The sequence below is a fragment of the Aedes aegypti genome, chromosome 3, assembly GCF_002204515.2.
Source record: "Aedes aegypti strain LVP_AGWG chromosome 3, AaegL5.0 Primary Assembly, whole genome shotgun sequence".
NCBI classification, from domain to species: Eukaryota; Metazoa; Arthropoda; class Insecta; order Diptera; family Culicidae; genus Aedes; species Aedes aegypti.
The window spans coordinates 55,205,993-55,223,074 of NC_035109.1; the positions used below are offsets into that span (position 1 = coordinate 55,205,993).

Genomic DNA, 17,082 nt, shown 5'->3' on the forward strand with positions numbered 1-17,082 from the left:
CTTCATAACGACTTTAAAACGTTTCCCGTAGGTTCGAGTGGTTTGGTCACGGCACCAAATTATGTTTGCACAGCGAGTAGGACCCTTGTAATACGTTGTGTGATAGTACGGATATTATTGAAAGACAGTGGCGTTTCTGACCATCCTGCCATAGCGGAGGTTTACGATATACTATTTATTTCTCTTCAATCAATCTTACAGTTATTTGTGAGGTGTATGTGGTAGTATAACTGTGTTGAGTGGTGGTACATGTTTATGACATTTTGCACAAACAGATTGTTTTAAGACACGCTTTTAATTCTTCTATTCTTTTTTTATTTATTTTTATTATTTTTTCTTGCGCCAATTTTTTTGGCGTCTTACGTAGTTTATATGGACATTACATCAAATATTTTTGTTTGTCTTTGTTAACGAGATTTTTAACCCTGGGCTAGTTCATTTCGAGACCAACAGCTTCCAAATGAAGTCGCCACTATTACTTTTTGAGTCATAAGTGACTACCTCCAGAATGGGATTCAATCCCAGGTCCTCGACGTGTGTTCTACACCAGGTCCGTCACCACATCAATTTGGTTCAGAGATGTTTTTTTTTCGTTATAAATTCGCATTCATGTAAAATTTCTGTGTTTAGAAGACGTTGCGTTATTTGTAAGAAAAATAGATAAAACTTGTTTTTAGATTAATGATAAGATATCGAATGTTTAGAATTTCTAGCTCAAATCAAATCAAAGCTTATAAATGCCATATAACATAAGTTTACATAAAGTATGTCTGTCGTTAAAAGTGTCGAACCCCGCCGATGGGGCAAATGTTTGATTAAGACAATCAGCGAAATTATAGCAAATATGTTGAAGGTTCACTGTATTGTATTTATTTTCAACTATTACCTATTGTTTTTATACAAATGTTGATTATACCACTAAGGTCGAACTTTTGCTCTGCCTTACTATGATTGGATATTAATAATTCCATGAGCAAAATACCTTCCATCCTGTTTTCTTCGAACAACTGTTACCGTACGAATTTGCTGACGACAGCTTTATCTGAATACAAAAAAAAACTCGATCCTTCAATATGATGGTAGTCAAGCAGCTTTAGGATTTAAAGTTTTTAACTCTAACAAAAAAGGTATTATTCAACCCTATGTACAAATTTTGGTTTCGAGAGGTTTAGAGAAATGAATCGTTTGCTACAGAAATGCTAAGCAACAATAATCCATATTTTCAAACTGGCAAGCATTTTTTTTAAAGGCTTGGGTGATACATTTAAATCTTTATCTTGTTTTATAACTTTGCAAACATCTAGTTCAAATCAAATTGGAAAGGTAAATCCTGATTATAATCTGCTTTAAAAAAACGTGTATTCTATTCGAGATCTATAAGATTGGGCTAAATAAGTCATCTTGACAATATAAAACGAAAACATAGATTTTTAAATAAATTTTTACTATTTTTCAATGAAAGTGACATTTGGTATCTAAATCTAAGAAAGTTGATCAGTCGGTTTTGGACGATTTTTAGGTTTTGATCCACCTCTGTATGAAAGTGCGCCACCATAATCGGTTTACAAATACTACGGAAACAAGCGTTGTTAAGTTATCTAAATCCTTTACGACTTTTATCTCTCATGAGAAGGGGCCGTGGCCCCCCTCAAGTCTGATGGCTATTTACGCCCATGGTAATTCTGTGACTACCCATGTTTCATACACGCAGTAGAGCGCAAGCTCGCATATCGAACAAAAATGACACGAGCGCTACCAGTGAGCATTTGGTCAACTATTGTGCTCTGCAAGATAAATCCACGTAATTCGATTATCTGAAAATGTCGATATACCGTCGCAGTGGTAATTAAAATCTCCAAATGTTTCAGATTTAGCAAATTTGAAACATTGCATCCTTGAAGAACGAAAAAATCCAAGCCTACTTGAATATTGACATTGCGTTTGAATTGCGCGCATATCTTCTGCGCGTTACCGCCACCGCTGGATGTGGATTTAAATAAAATGAGCGCCGCAATACCAAGTTTTAGAATTGAGCGCTTAAATTGCTTTACGATGAAAACAATTCGAAGCACTAGAGGATACGCCTGTTTAAAAAAGTTCTCGATGCAAAATTTGCGAATAGTCCTTTTTGAAATGGCTCACTGCAAAAACCTTTTCCCATCGCACTGCCCCCGGCGTATGATTGTTTTTCTCTCCGCGTGTTTTTGACAGCGGGAAACGTCAAATTGCGTGGCTGTCTCTCTCCCCTCCACAACTCATCCGCAACCGCAACGCAGCACTTTGATCCTTTTTCGATTGCAGTTTTGTTGCAATTGCTGCAGCACATTCCCGTTCCATAAATTTCACAAAAAGTGCTAGATTTTAGTCAGTTTTGTTTGAAAGTGTAAGATCAAAAAGTGTGAAAATGACGGCCCTCACTTGGGAAGAGAAGGAACAGCTGATTACCCGGAACCTGCAGGAGGTTCTGGGCCAGGACAACATGCGAACCATTCTGAAGGAACGGGACCTGAAAGTGTACTGGGGAACGGCCACTACCGGTAAGCCACACATTGCCTACTTCGTGCCGATGTCCAAGATTGCAGATTTCCTAAAGGCGGGTTGCGAGGTGACGATTCTGTTCGCGGATCTGCACGCCTATCTGGACAATATGAAGGCCCCGTGGAGTTTGCTGCAGGAGCGTACCAAGTACTACGAAGCGGTCATTAAGGCTATGCTGTCTTCGCTGGGAGTGCCGCTGAACAAGTTGAAATTCGTCTGCGGAACAGATTATCAACTTTCGAAGGAGTACACTTTGGATGTGTACAAGTTGTCTTCGGTAGTGACCCAGCATGACGCCAAGAAGGCCGGAGCGGAGGTTGTGAAACAGGTGGAACATCCACTGTTGTCGGGAATCTTGTACCCGGGACTGCAGGCCCTGGACGAGGAATATCTTAAGGTGGACGCCCAGTTTGGAGGTGTGGATCAGAGGAAGATTTTCACTTTTGCAGAGAAGTACATGCCACAGCTGGGATATGCCAAGCGGATCCATTTGATGAATCCGATGATTCCCGGTTTGGCCGGTGGCAAAATGTCTTCCAGTGAGGAGGATTCCAAGATTGATTTGCTGGACAGCGCAGCGAAGGTGAAGTCTAAGATTAAGAAAGCTTTTTGCGAGCCGGGCAACATTGAGGACAATGGGCTGCTGAAGTTCGTCAAGCATGTGATCTATCCGATGTTCAAGGCGGGAGATGGTTTCGAGATTAAGCGCAAGGAAGAGTTCGGTGGGGACAAGAAGTTTGAAAAGTACGAAGATTTAGAAGCAATGTTCGCTGCACAGGAATTGCACCCAGGAGATTTGAAAGCCGCCGTTGAGATCTACATCAATCGGTTGCTGGATCCGATTCGTAAGGCCTTTGACGATGACTTCCACAAAGCGCTTACAGAGCGAGCTTATCCTACTGGAGCGACAGCAAAGAAGGGTGCAGCAGCTCAGGCCACCGGAGAGAACACACCCGACAAGGTGGAACTGAAGGTTGGCCAAATCCTGGAGGCAACCAAACATCCCGATGCCGACACCCTCTGCATCCTGACCGTAGATATCGGAAACGACACGAAAAAGTCCATCGTTAGCAACCTGATGGCTTACTACGGCCTGGAGGATTTGAAGGGACGTTCGGTGGTGACGTTGACCAACATGAAGTCCTCGAAGATCCGTGGAGTGGAAAGTGAAGGTTTGGTGCTGTGCGCCTTCAATCAGGAGAAGTACGAGCCGTTGGTAGTGCCGGAAGGAGCCAAGGTTGGTGAGCGCCTCATCGTAGAAGGTTTTGACAACACGCAAGCTGAAGTGCCGCAGTTGAACCCCAAGAAAAAGGTACATTTGTTGAACTGCGATCATTTAATCCTAACTTGGTTTGCGTCATTTGATATAACGCAATTTGGCATAAAGTAAATTTAGCATAATGGATAGCAAGAATAGACTCTAGGGTGGTTCAAAAAATCATTTTTATTCCAAATCGCTCATTCGATTCTAGATCAAATTCTGTGTGTCTTCCCAAAATTTGAGTTCATTTGGACAAAAACTAAGATGGCACAAGATTTTTTTTAGAGAATGCAGCCAGACATTTTACCATGAATATTACTAAAGGTTTTTTTTTTTTAGAATCACGGCAAGCATTGATTTTTCAATAAATTATTTGAGGTTCTGCTAAATAACATGATATTGATACGTCGACCAAAAATTTCAACTAAAAATTAACATCACCGCGTAAATTTTAGCAAAATGTAGGGAGCGGAACTATTTGGACAGTTTCATGATTCACTTGACAGCGGCTGAATTTTCTTAAACTTCGCTATAAGAATAATTTTAATAGCACGCATATTGCGGCCAAAAGAGCTCAGTAGCTTAAAAAAACAGCAATTCATATTCATGCTTTTTTGACCGTATAGCAGCGCTGGTAGCGGTCAGACAATAAAATAATAGTGACTTTAGTTACCAAAGTGTTCAAAATAGTGAGCTAAAAGTGACATCAAAACACAAACTGTATTAAATGATTTTCGATATTTCTTAAGCGTCATACAATTTATTTTTAATTTTTATACAAAAAATCTTACCATGGGTGGAGGGGTGGTTGAATAACTTCTCAAATTGTCTTACATAATTAATGGACAGCCACTATGACTTAAATATTTTGAATGTCTCTTTTTTAGAAATCAGGTCAGCGAATCACAATACGCATGAAGCATCATGACGGGAAAAAGTATGGCTGAAAGATATTGCCTTGGATATTTCTTTCCTTATTTTTCTACGAGCCGAATATGAGATAGAAATCAGGTATAATTTTTAGAGAAGATTAATAGATCTCATGCGGTAGAAAACTTCTAGAAATACCCAATTCATAAATCCTGAAAAAAGTGACTGTTTATTACTGAAGTGTTTATAACAAACATTCTTGCAATAATTCATTGAAGATTTCTTAGATGACGTAGGGGTGTACGCAAGGTTCCGAATTCTCACTCACTCTCACGATAATGGATTTATCCCTCAAAGCAATTTTCAGCAATAAACTGGCTTGCGATTTTATCCGTCCACAAAACAACGTGAAAACAGATAATTGCACATTTCCACAGCTGTGAGCAGTTTGTTTTCTCTTTTTCCTATCCATGAAGAACTTCTCCTGTGTCCACCACCACGAGCAGCAGTTGCTTTTATGCACCAAATTAACCAAAACTTTCGTCAAGTTGGTGTGGTAGCATGATTAGCGTGCGCGCATCGCAGTTGTTTTTAACAATGATCTAGGTTCGAATCCCATCGCCGGCACTAGTTTTTGTTTATCCACATAATGATAATAATTATTCTCGAGAGCAGTTGGTGAGCGAAAATATGATGGAGTGAAAAAGAAATTATCTCCAGAGTGGAATGATTTTCGATTATCCTCCATCGTAACTCTAGGGGAAATTAATGTGAGCGAAAAAGCATGCTCCTTACGTGTGAAAAATCGTAGATTTCGCATCATTGATACGAAAATTCAGAACCCTGGGTGTACGGAACATATTCTTGGAAAAAATGCTTTTCACGTTTCTAGATCAATTCCTTGAACAGTTTATGAGGAACCTATTATGGTAGAATGCATACAAAGAAAAACAATCCCAACATTGGATCCTACGAAGTGTTCTTGGTTAAGTTCCAGTTAAGCGCATTTCTTAATTGTTTAAGTGATTTCTAACGAAATTACCATACATATGTCACCAAGCTTTGAGACAAAATATTTGGAGCATTTTCAAATTTCTCAAAATGGATAGGAGATACCTTCTGACTTTCAAATTAACATTTAGTTTAGTGTATAGCAGCATCCATTCATTACGTAATGCTGAAATTGAATGTCTTCAATCTCCTCCCAACCCCCCCTTCGTAACACTTTTTGTATGAAGAAAAAGTACATTTTTGTATGGGCCGTAACACTTTAGTCTACGTTTAGTTTTTTTTTTTATTTTTTTGGATTAGGTATCACATGAAATGAAGATAAACATTTGTTATAGTCTTTTCAATACCGTGTCATTGGTACGTGTGAATTTCGTATGGAATGTTGAATAGTTTGATCACCTTAAGGAAAAATCTATAGAAGTGCAGAGAATAATATAGAGGTTTCGGATCTTTGTATGATTTCTAACAATTTTTAGATCAATACACTAGATACGCACAATTTCCGTTGTCTTATAAAGTTCACGGATTAATGAATGATTTTTCAAATATGAGCAGCCTACTTTAGGTTGTGAATTTATCTCATAGAATGTATAAATTTAATTATTATATTCACTAAACTGGAACGTTATTAGTAATTTGAAATACTCTAAGCAAAAAGATTAAATTTTAAAGAACATTGTAACAGACAATCATCAGCATTATAAAATGTTGAACCTTGTGAGAGCTATTCGGGGCAATATGGGCAGTTTTTTCGAACATAATTTATTCCTTTTTTAGTTTAGAACACTGACTTATAAAATGCCTATTGCCTCATTTCCTTGTCAGCTTTGGGGTTGCATATTATTTCAGAAGAAATTTCTACAAATTATGCAGTTTTCAAGGGGTGCTCACTCCCCCCATTGGCAAAACCGCCCCGACTACACCTATATTTGTATTCTGCACTGTTCATACAACACAAGGATCAGTTCGCATTATTGCTTGGAATGTGGCTTGAAGGCCGCTAATGCCACTGGTAACTAAAATTTAAATTTCTTAAGCAAACCAGAAACCTCAGAAGAACCGTAAGGGTCATCCATAAATTACGTCACACAAAATATTACCAACGAGTGTGTCGTAATTCATAGAAATAATTTTATTTGTTGTTTTCTCAATAATTCTATAAGGATTGTGAAATATAAATGAGGGTCGCTATCAAATGTACATTGGCAATTTGTGGTTCTCAATGTTAATTTTGTGTGCATATATGTATGGGCTGTCCATAACCACGTGGTATTTTTCGCATTTTTAGAACCACCTTCCTCTCCCATTGATATTTTAGATTATATGCAATAATTTCACAACCAAAAATAGGGTGCTCATTTTACCCCATCGGTAATTCAAGCGACTAAAAAAATTAAAAAAAAAACACTCATTCATTCGTGAACTTTATTAGACAACAGAAACCATACGGATTTAGTGTATTGGTCTAAAAACTGTTGGAAATCTTGTAAAAATCCCAAAACTCCATAATATTTTCAGCACTATTATCGAGTTATCCTCAAGGTGGCCAGACTGTCCCACTTTCCTCTAAGTGGGGTTTTCCGATATTCCTCTTGTACGTGAAACATATTTATGCATGGATATACTTTTCAGATAAATAGTCAGAAGTGAAGACGAATATAGCATGTTTTACTTGTTTGTTGGGAACTAGGAATTAGGGCATTATGATAAAAGACGTGACCTAATTCCGCGCAATATATTTTGGGATAGAACTCAATAATTATTAGTAAAATTTGATAAGATTTCATAGAAGCACCATGAAACATGTGTGTAGCAAGTAGCTCCATGAATATTGCATAAAAAATAAAACATATTTAATCAAGAAATCGCGTTTGTTTTGTCCCATAATCTTAGCACGATCGCCAAGGAAATTAGAAAAATGGCGTCTACTTAGACGGGCCTCACCCAATTATTTTTTACGCCGCGAAAAAATGTCTTATTTGCTTTTATTTGTGATTCAAACTTATTCTAAATGAAAGTAGCATCAAACGGCATTGAAAGTTGCTGGAATTCTTTATAAAAAGCAGTTCGGCTCCGTAAAGCTAAAAATGGCGGTTGAGCCTTTCAAATAAACGAAATAAAAAAAAATGTGTATTTCCATGTATAAATAATTTTGTATGAAATGCGCGGAATTAGGGCGCTTAACAGTATTCAAAAGGTTTCTCCAATTTCTTCAGCAATTCCCCTAATTCATCATAAGTCCATCGAAACGTTAATTCTCTGAATCTTCTATGGATTCCGTCCAAGATTTTCATTTAAAACATCTTCAATACCTACCAGTATAAATTTCTCCAGAGATGCCTCCACTGATTTTTTAGGTTTTCCTCCAAAACTGTCATTCAGAATATCTTTGAGATTTCAACCAGAATTCTCTTTTCATTAACAACTCCAGAGGTTTAGCCAGAAACTGTTCGAGATTTTTTCAAACAAGCCTCCAAAAAATTATCCAGGACTTCTTCTATGTATATTACTAAGAAATAGTCATGTTTTTTTCTGAAATTATTAAAGTAATTTCGGAAAAAATCTTGTTGGCATTTCAAAAAGAAATGCTTATTCAATCGCTGATAAAACTTCTAAAAATTGTTAATAAAATCCCGCAAGGACGTCTGGAACTCCTGGAATCTTGAAGGAGTATTTATAGAAGGATTTTAATGATAAATTGCTATCAGGGTTTTAATGATAACAGATATCAGGCACCTATCTAATTATTGAAAAAAATATTCCATCGAATCCCTGTAAAATAACCTGCATGGTTTTCTGAAGTAATTCTTTGAAAAACACCGGACGGAATCGAAAAATTAACGTGTAGAAATAATCGGAAATAATCGAAAGAATCACTGAAATATAAGTATGAAGCTTTTAAGATTCATGGAAATTCTAATCCCTGGATAAAATGATGGATAAATTCATAGATAGGGGGAGATCCCCCAGTGCCGGACAGCACCCAATACCGGACAAAGTCGAAACATTGAGAAATCATGGTCCAATCAAGATGGTGTATTAGTAGAAAAGAAAGCTATTATGTAGACTAATGTTTGCGTAGAATAACACATCCTTGAAATATGCATCCCTCTTTAAAAAAGTAGAAAAGTTTGAAAATCTTTTAAAAAATGACGTATCTTCTTAATTTTGAGCCTATTTAGTAATTATTTTGAATATGAAAAAATACTTTGGATCCCGCAAGCATGATCGAACATAATTTTAATATGATAGAATGAATGTATTTTGTACCATAATTGAAGTAAATATGGACAAATTACAATTTTGGTTAAGCACCTCCTGTCCCACAGTTTCGGACAGCTTGATTTGTTATATGATATCTTTGTAATTATTGCATCAGTGTCTCAAAATACTTTCATTTTTCATGGGTTCCGTCGACCATGGTATCAAACATGCAATAAAATTAAGAAGAATGAACATTCATAACACCATCGTAAAATGTGCTATTTTTCATCATATATGAAAGAGGTTTTTGATAGGCATCTTGCAAACTAAGAAAAACTCAAATTATTTTTGTAAATGTTGCAAATGCATTGAATTGGTAATTATAAACTATTTCTATAGTGTACACATTCAATGATGTTCAAATTTACAGAATTCGAGGCATTTCCAGATCGTGTCCGGTATTGGGTGCCACCTTTCAAGATCGATCAATTTGGTACTAAAATACATCATCAAAACTCAATGTCAAAATTCATATTTATATTTTCAAATTTATTTTTGTACACTATAAAAATGATAATATTTATCATAAATGGGTAGCACGAGCCCATAAAATCAATATTTTTCGAATTATGAATTTAGTGGCTTAAGTGTCCGGTACTGGGGGATCTCCCCCTACATTTTTGGAGGACCTTCTCGAGGAATTTCTGTTTGAATTTATTCATAGTCCTGGCAGAGTTCTTAAGCCTTCCTGTACCTTCCTGTAGAGGAATTATTTAAGGTGAAACATCTCGAAATCCAAAGATGGTCGGCACAATGGCCGAATTCTCCCCCCACTCACGTTTTCAAACTCACAAAATTGGAGAAGCAATTGGCAAACGTTCCTGATCTTATTTTAAGCTTTCTGCTAGTGCACAAAGCCAAAATAAAAAGTGCATTGTTGTGGGATGCTTTCTTCGCGAGATTTGTGCCTTTGAAGTTTTAGTGTAATCTTCGAAGTTGATTGCAAACTGTTTCACCTTAAGCAATTCCTAAAATAAACTGTATAGACAATTCGTTAGTTACATTTTTATGATTTTTTTTTGGAAAAATTACTATAAAAATCTGCATGATTTCTTATAAGGTTTCCTGAAAAAAATCGCTAAACGGATTTCTTTGAAATCTCTCAAGTAGACTTTGACAATTATCCTGGAAGAAATAATGTAGGAGTTTTTAAAGTCTAATGGGGTTTCCGTGCAGCTTGCTATATCGGCTATGGGGTATCGTAAAGCTTGGTATATCGGCGATAGAATTAGGGGAAACATATTTACATGAAACATTAGGATAGTACCTAGGAAAATGTTCAGATGCTGTCAAAATTACTGAAGGCCTTGGCCTCTTGCTCAAAGATTTGTTGGAGTCGATTTTTTTTTTTTATTTGTTTCTGAAGGATACTATGAAATTTGTAAAGAACCTGTGAAATAAACCCGTAAAATTGTTTGAAGGCTATATAATTTACACCATTGTTGACTGTGAAAAAAGTAACTTTAGAGACCATTTTGGTTGAACCAGAGACTTTAAGAAACCTTCCATTGAAAATAGAAAGTTTTTAGAAGCTTGGAATCAAATAGTGACCAAGTTTCTAAAAAGAGACCTGCTACCAGCCCTGCATGACCTTACACCAAAAGCCCGATAGCATCCTAACTGATTTTTTCTCATGTATACTTCTAGGTTTGGGACAAGATCCAAGCGGAACTGAAAACGAATGCCGATGGTGAAGCGCTATGGAAGGAATTCTCCATGCTGACGCTGAATGGCGATAGGATTACTAGCACACTGAAAGGATGTAACATCAAGTGAAGATGAAGAGGATTTCGCCAAACAAGAAACGATTATAGACGGATCAGTCTACAAGACGCGGCAGTGATGAAATATTTTTAATTTATTTATCAGTTTGTGTTTTCAAGCAGCAGCAATCGCCATGTACACGCGCAGTTTCGATCATATTTTGCATTTCAATGATTCGTTGCGAGTTGAATAAATCTCATATCGTTGGAACGAACCTATTCACTGGCAGTTGTTTTCTTCCACAGAGTTTGAAATATAGATACTTTATCCCTGGCTATTACCGATTTCTAAAAGATCCTACGTGAGTTCTTCCCAGAAAATCCTGAAAGAAACTACCGTTTGAACTACACTTCTAAACAAAAATCTTAGAGGTACTTCTACGATAAATTCATGAAAAATCCTTGTTCAATTTTTAACACTCTCTTTTTCTTATGATAGCTCCCGAATTCCATTGATTTTCGACGAACCAGATCAATAATATACAATAAAGTTACTAGTATATGATTCTCTATTCATCAGATTTATCCAAAAATTAACTAACAAATTCAATTGTAAAACTATTGATAAGTAGTTTTGTTTATAAACTTAAAAATTTGAAAATAAGCTTTATAAACTTATAAATGTATAAATTTGTAAACAGCTCATCTTGACAATATTTGATCATGTTTTAGGAACGAAAAATGAGCGTATTTAAAAAATGTTTAGGATTGGATCTTATTGATCGCTCTTTTCAAATATACTTTGTCTGTAAGCTGGAATAGCTAATCGGGTTATCATTATTTATTTTCCTTAACGGTGAAAAATGTCCTGGGAAACTTATTCCATTTCAAAAAATCTCAAAGTTTTGAGAAAATTTGATTCCGATTTGACAAAAAAAATGTTTCTGTGACGCTTTTATCTTCAGTTATGATTTTCGAACGAAAATACTTGCACGAGAAATCTGGGCATTTTTCACAAAACTGAGTTGGAGCATAGTTTTTCCGGCTTTTCTTTACGAATTTTCTCAACGGTGGAAAATTTTGTGGAAAACTTTTTCCAGTTATGATTTTTTTTTATTCCTGAGAAAATTTGCTTTCATTTTCATAAAAAAAAACTTTGTTTCTACGATGCTTCGTTCTTGAGTTATGATTTTTCAAAGTAAGTAGTGTCAGAGGAAAACAAAAAATTCCAACTGAGTTTTCCGGGAAAATAAGCGACCCTGAATTTTTCTCATTTTTTTTATTCATATATTGATGAGCCCTGCCTGTGGAAAAAGTTTCATGAAAATCTGAGACCTTTCGGCCCAAACCCGTACGGAAATAAAAAAAATCCCCATATGATAAATGTCTGATCGGATTTCCTTATCCCTGTTTGGTATTTTTGATTCTTTTTAAATCTTAGTATCATAAGGTCTCTAAAGTTCTTAATTTTTGAGAACTTCGTCGCTACCAGTCCTGAAGGATTTCGGATATTTAGCTATCAGTTAATTGACTTTGCCATTAATTTTGGTTTAGTTTTTATTTAACAGAAAATAAACTAATAGAATCGTACTTCTAGCCCTAATTTAGTCGATGTTCAATCTCCTCTCTTTCGCGCAATCTTTCCCCGGAAACCTATCTTCGAGACGGGAAACCAGTCCGTTCAAGTGTGTATCGGTAACCTAGCAAGTAATCGACACCTATACAGAAGAAGTTCTGGATCTCCGGAAGTCTCCTCCATAAGATTTACAGAGGAAAAGTTCAATCATGGAAGGAGCAGCAAAGTTTGGCCAGCCAATCTTTGGTGATCCACACGATTGAAAACTTATAGGAGATAGGAACGGCAACAACACATCACAGCAGCTCAATCGATTTAAATGCAAATGCTTTATGTGATCATGTGCCGAGGGGATTAACTCATTCAACCTAATCCTCAATCACACACGGAACGATTACCGAACAATTCTATTCTAGGAGGTCTTTTGAAAACAAAAAGACGCCCTCCCTCGCCCTTAAGTTCTAGAGTTACACAATTAAAAAGCTTCAAAGTCGTACCTCGACCAGTTCTCCCTTCCTCGTCGGATGTCGTACTCGGATGAAATTCGCCTTCTTCCTTGGACGACCACGGTCATCACCGCACTCCCGGTTCTATTCGATTTTGGCAAGAATGTCCGCCTCGCGGAACAAATGGTACTCCTTGGTGTCTCCCAGATCGACCTTGGTGCCGCCGTATTCGGGCAGCAGGACTTTTTCGCCGACCGTCACGGCCAATGGAACGTGCTGGCCAGTTTGGCTGTTGCGGGCACCGGGTCCGACCGCCACGATCGTACCTTCCAGCACCTTGGATTGGGCCTTCTCCGGCAACACAATTCCGCCCTTGGTCTTCGTGAGGGCTTCCGCTCGCTGAACCAGCACACGGTCCAACAGAGGAATCAAACGCTTGGAGGCCTGTGGAGAGGTCAGGAACCTTGATTAGTAGGACACAACATAACCTCAACCCGATTACTTCCTATACGCTTGTTACCAAGAGCATACGATGCTTCGAGAAAGATGAAAACATGAAGCGGTGTCGTTACGTAATCTAACATGATTCTCAATACAAATGCAGAAAGTGAGGACAACTTTTTTTTTTCAATGAAAATCTTTAAAACTATCGTGAAGGATAAGAAAATCAGAAAATATATTCCAGAATCATGATAAGTTTGGACACAACGGAATTTCATCATTCTTCTCTATGAAGCAATCATGGAAGATTCCTATCGAAAACACATCAAAGCTACTTACCATTTTTTTGAGGAAGATTGAAGATATTCTATGAACACAAGCTTTTCAGCAAATGAAATTGATGATCCGCAAGGGGGAAACGGTTTCTTATAACTTTTCACTGAACCGGAAAATCTCTGTCCGATTATGAGGAACGGGAACTTGACTTCCACCACGCGACTTTCTGGAAAGACAACTTGACAGCGAATGTGCGGAACAAATTTCTGTGGAGAGAGAAGAGCGACGGACGATCAGCGAAGAGAGAAACAGGCAAACAACCGAGAGCTGGTGGCAGCTTGCGCTGACGTTTCTAGAAATTTTAGAGACGAAAAAAGTGAAAGATCGGCAGTGCTCTTAAGTACCGGTAACACCAAGGTATCATTATAAAAACCTTGGGTAACACTACTGATATTTTTTCTTTATGAACTAATCTAATCTAATAATGACGTCACGCTGCAACTTCCAGCGGGAAGGAAACCTTTACTGATGCGGGCCATATTTACAAAAAAGAACGATTTCGCTGTGCATTCATCCACTCAATGTTCCTTGTAAACGCGGCCCACATTTGGAGCGGAAAAGAAAAAGAAAATCGACAATAAAAGAAGACCGTGGATAACCCGCATAGCAAAATACAGTTTGTCTTACTTTAAGAACAACGGGTACGGTTAATGTATCAGAAATAGTTGCTTTTATGTATAACCATATGGACTTCAAAGCTGTTCACCATTTCAAACAGTATGATTAACCCATACCTATCAGTAACAATATATGATACTGCTCTGATATTGTTAAATTATATGGGAATGGATTCAAGCAAGATATGGTGGAAACATTATGCCACCATTCGGCAAATTGTTTTTGTTTTAATTTGTGCAACACACTCACACATTTGGATTTGACAATATTGAACTACATTTTAACAGTTCGACAAATAGTTACATTTTTTTGGTATTTGTGAGCGACAATCTAGCGTTGAGTGTAGAAAAAAATCGCCGTAGGATTGCCGTCAAAGGAAAACAGTCGAGTTAAACTGAAATTATATTTACAAAACAGCAATTCACATCAAAAAATGACAACTGCGATCGACCCAGTAAGTACATTTATTTCGCCAATCTGTTGGATGTTTGGTTCAAACCCAATCCCCGTAGGAACTGCGCACCAAAATCGATGCCGCTTGCCGAATGGAGGAGGAATAGGGTCTTAAAGCCCTGTCTCAATTTTATTACCAAACGCTTAAGTTTAGGGCAGAAACACATGTTTACTCAATTTTTAAATGATTTTCATTGGTTTAAGTACAAAAAACATTTTTTTTATGATTTTTAAGATTTTGTTACACCCCTTGGTTTAAACTCGAATTTTGGGTATATTTTGTTTTCCGTGTCCCTTCCGAAATGTCAGATAGGAACAACCCCAGTGTTAAAACTATATGCCCTGTGGCATTTTTGTCGAAAAAGTGAATGTCAAACAAGATCACAAGTGTCAAGGTTGATATTTGGAACCATTTTTGAAATTGAAGTTAAAAAATGATTTAGCCGTTATTTGAGCGGGAAAACTTGCTAAAGTAGTTGCAAGAACATGCTCTTTCGTATTATTGAATAAAAACGAGAATTCATTAAACATTTTAGGACCCAATTCACCAAACTGTACAACGAAAAAGTAGCCAAGAAGCGGCATCAGATGACCCGGCTCTACATGGACAACGGTTTGCTGGTGTGGAACGGAAATGGTGCCAACGGGAAGGACAACATCCAGAAGTACTTCCAGGAACTGCCCCGCTTAGAATACATTATGAACACCCTGACTAATTGAATCATCGCAGGGCTGGTAGCGGATCTGGTTTTCTATTTTAATTCGAATCTTTAAAAAGTGCAATTCTAGTTATGTTTCTACTAATCATTCAACCGAATTCTCCAGTTGTTACTCTGTCAAGCTAGAGCCTCAGGAGTTCAGTTGGATTGCTGTCGAATAAAAGTTCAAGCTACAGCCGGATACTGATGTGAATCTGAAGATATAATGGAAATGTTAACAAGTAATTATAAAAATGTAATAAAAAACAGATATTAAATAAGGATGGGGACTGGAACAATCATTTTTTGCATTGATTGTATAACTGTATCTCTCAAAAGAAACAATGAAACAAGGAATACCTGTGCTTTAATAATGTACAACTGAAGGCAGTTATTGAGGGAACTATGATGATTTGAATAAATAGTTGATCAAGTTGAAGCATTATTTTTCTCTTCACGTATTAATTTGTTTCATCATTTCTAAGACAATATTTTAATTCCTTAAGATGTAATACAACATAGAATTAAGCAAATGTGTAGTCTACTATTGATTGACGAAATAAATAAATAAATAAAATAAATATATAATGAATTCAATTCAAATATTTGATTCTTATGGTATAACACTAACATACCAGTATGGGATAGGGTAAAAATACAATAAAGCACCGTAATCCAATAATTATGCATACGTTATTTATTTCCCTTAGAAACATATGGTTCAAAATTTATCAAAACTATTTGGCTTACATTGATTTTGCCAGAAAATGGACAGTATATCTACCTTTTGGGAAACTATTGATGAGAAATTTTGTTCGAGAAAATCGACGTTTTCAAATGGTTACATAACTTAACCGCCTATTCCCCACATTGTGATTTTCCTATTTACCGTTTGTCGAATTGTTAAAAACATTTCGGGTATGGTGGATATATTGTTATTTTTCATTGTAACCAAAATGTTTCAGATATTGTTGCAAATTGTTGTGGATTTTTCGGGAAACTGTACTGATATAGTTCTTGTTTATGCGGGAAGTCCATAGGCTAATATTTTCAAAGCTAAACGATCACGTCGACATCTAGTGGCTAGTAGGAGAACCGTCAAAAAAAAAGGTTGGGTTGAGAACGCACCGTGTGTAGCATAGGCAAATTTAATGCGCCACCAGCACAGAGGTCGCTAGGTAAGAAGGAGAGAAATGTCATTGAAAATGTTTGTTTACGTCCAAAATTCAATTTTTCGACCCAAAAATTAGCTTATAATCAATTAATTATTAAACTATTTGGGCTTATTCACAAATTTCATAACGCTGAAGGGGGTGGGTGGGCACGGTGGTTTGCGAATACCCTTTTATGGGTAAAAATATACCCATTATCGAATAGCAATCATATCTGTCATAAAATGGGGGAATTTCACAATCATGAAATGGGTAAAAAAATACTCTTTCTTTTAACTCGCATACAGTATAAAAACGGGTAAAATTTTACTCATTAATGGGTGAAAAAATAGTTACAATCGAAAAAACAATCCTACACGACCATCATCATCTGGCAATTAGCACACGTTTCATAAATATCAGATGTCTTGTGCGCAGTTGCTAAGTTTAAATATAAATTGTTTGTTTTATTTTAGCTCCACTATTTTTTTACAATACTTGAACAAGCGGTAAGTTATGCACTCATAAAGAATTGCTATACACTAAAATCAATATTATAAATTCAATTTGAACTATCGTTGTTCTTGCAGGCTACAACAGATGCCAGATGATTCCAGCCACCGTTCAAATGACGGAGCAGATGGTGTGAAAATCAAATTTACTTAGTTGATAAGTTATTAATTTTGTAAACCATTGATTTCTATAATAAAATCACC

The 17,082-nt window shown here is 36.7% G+C and overlaps 2 protein-coding genes and 1 long non-coding RNA gene across 3 annotated transcripts; 2 read left to right on the top strand and 1 right to left on the bottom strand.

The window, feature by feature from the left end:
* The first annotated feature begins 2,226 nt into the window (after nt 1–2,226).
* On the top strand, nt 2,227–10,930 carry LOC5579902 (tyrosine--tRNA ligase, cytoplasmic). The gene is made up of 2 exons (XM_001657832.2): nt 2,227–3,850; nt 10,592–10,930. Exons 1-2 carry the CDS (start codon nt 2,405–2,407, stop codon nt 10,718–10,720), a joined length of 1,575 nt encoding a protein of 524 aa, XP_001657882.2. The 5' UTR covers nt 2,227–2,404; the 3' UTR covers nt 10,721–10,930.
* Nucleotides 10,931–12,186: 1,256 nt separating this feature from the next.
* Nucleotides 12,187–13,779, bottom strand: LOC5579901 (10 kDa heat shock protein, mitochondrial). Its single transcript, XM_001657831.2, has 2 exons — nt 13,450–13,779; nt 12,187–13,113 (listed from the first exon to the last, which is right to left on the bottom strand). The coding sequence occupies exons 1-2, from the start codon at nt 13,450–13,452 to the stop codon at nt 12,814–12,816; spliced, it is 303 nt and encodes a 100-aa protein (XP_001657881.1). The 5' UTR covers nt 13,453–13,779; the 3' UTR covers nt 12,187–12,813.
* A 1,280-nt stretch (nt 13,780–15,059) lies between these two features.
* LOC110678015 lies at nt 15,060–15,654 on the top strand. The gene is made up of 2 exons (XR_002501386.1): nt 15,060–15,252; nt 15,307–15,654. It is a non-coding gene; the product is annotated as an uncharacterized LOC110678015 (long non-coding RNA).
* Nucleotides 15,655–17,082: the final 1,428 nt, after the last annotated feature.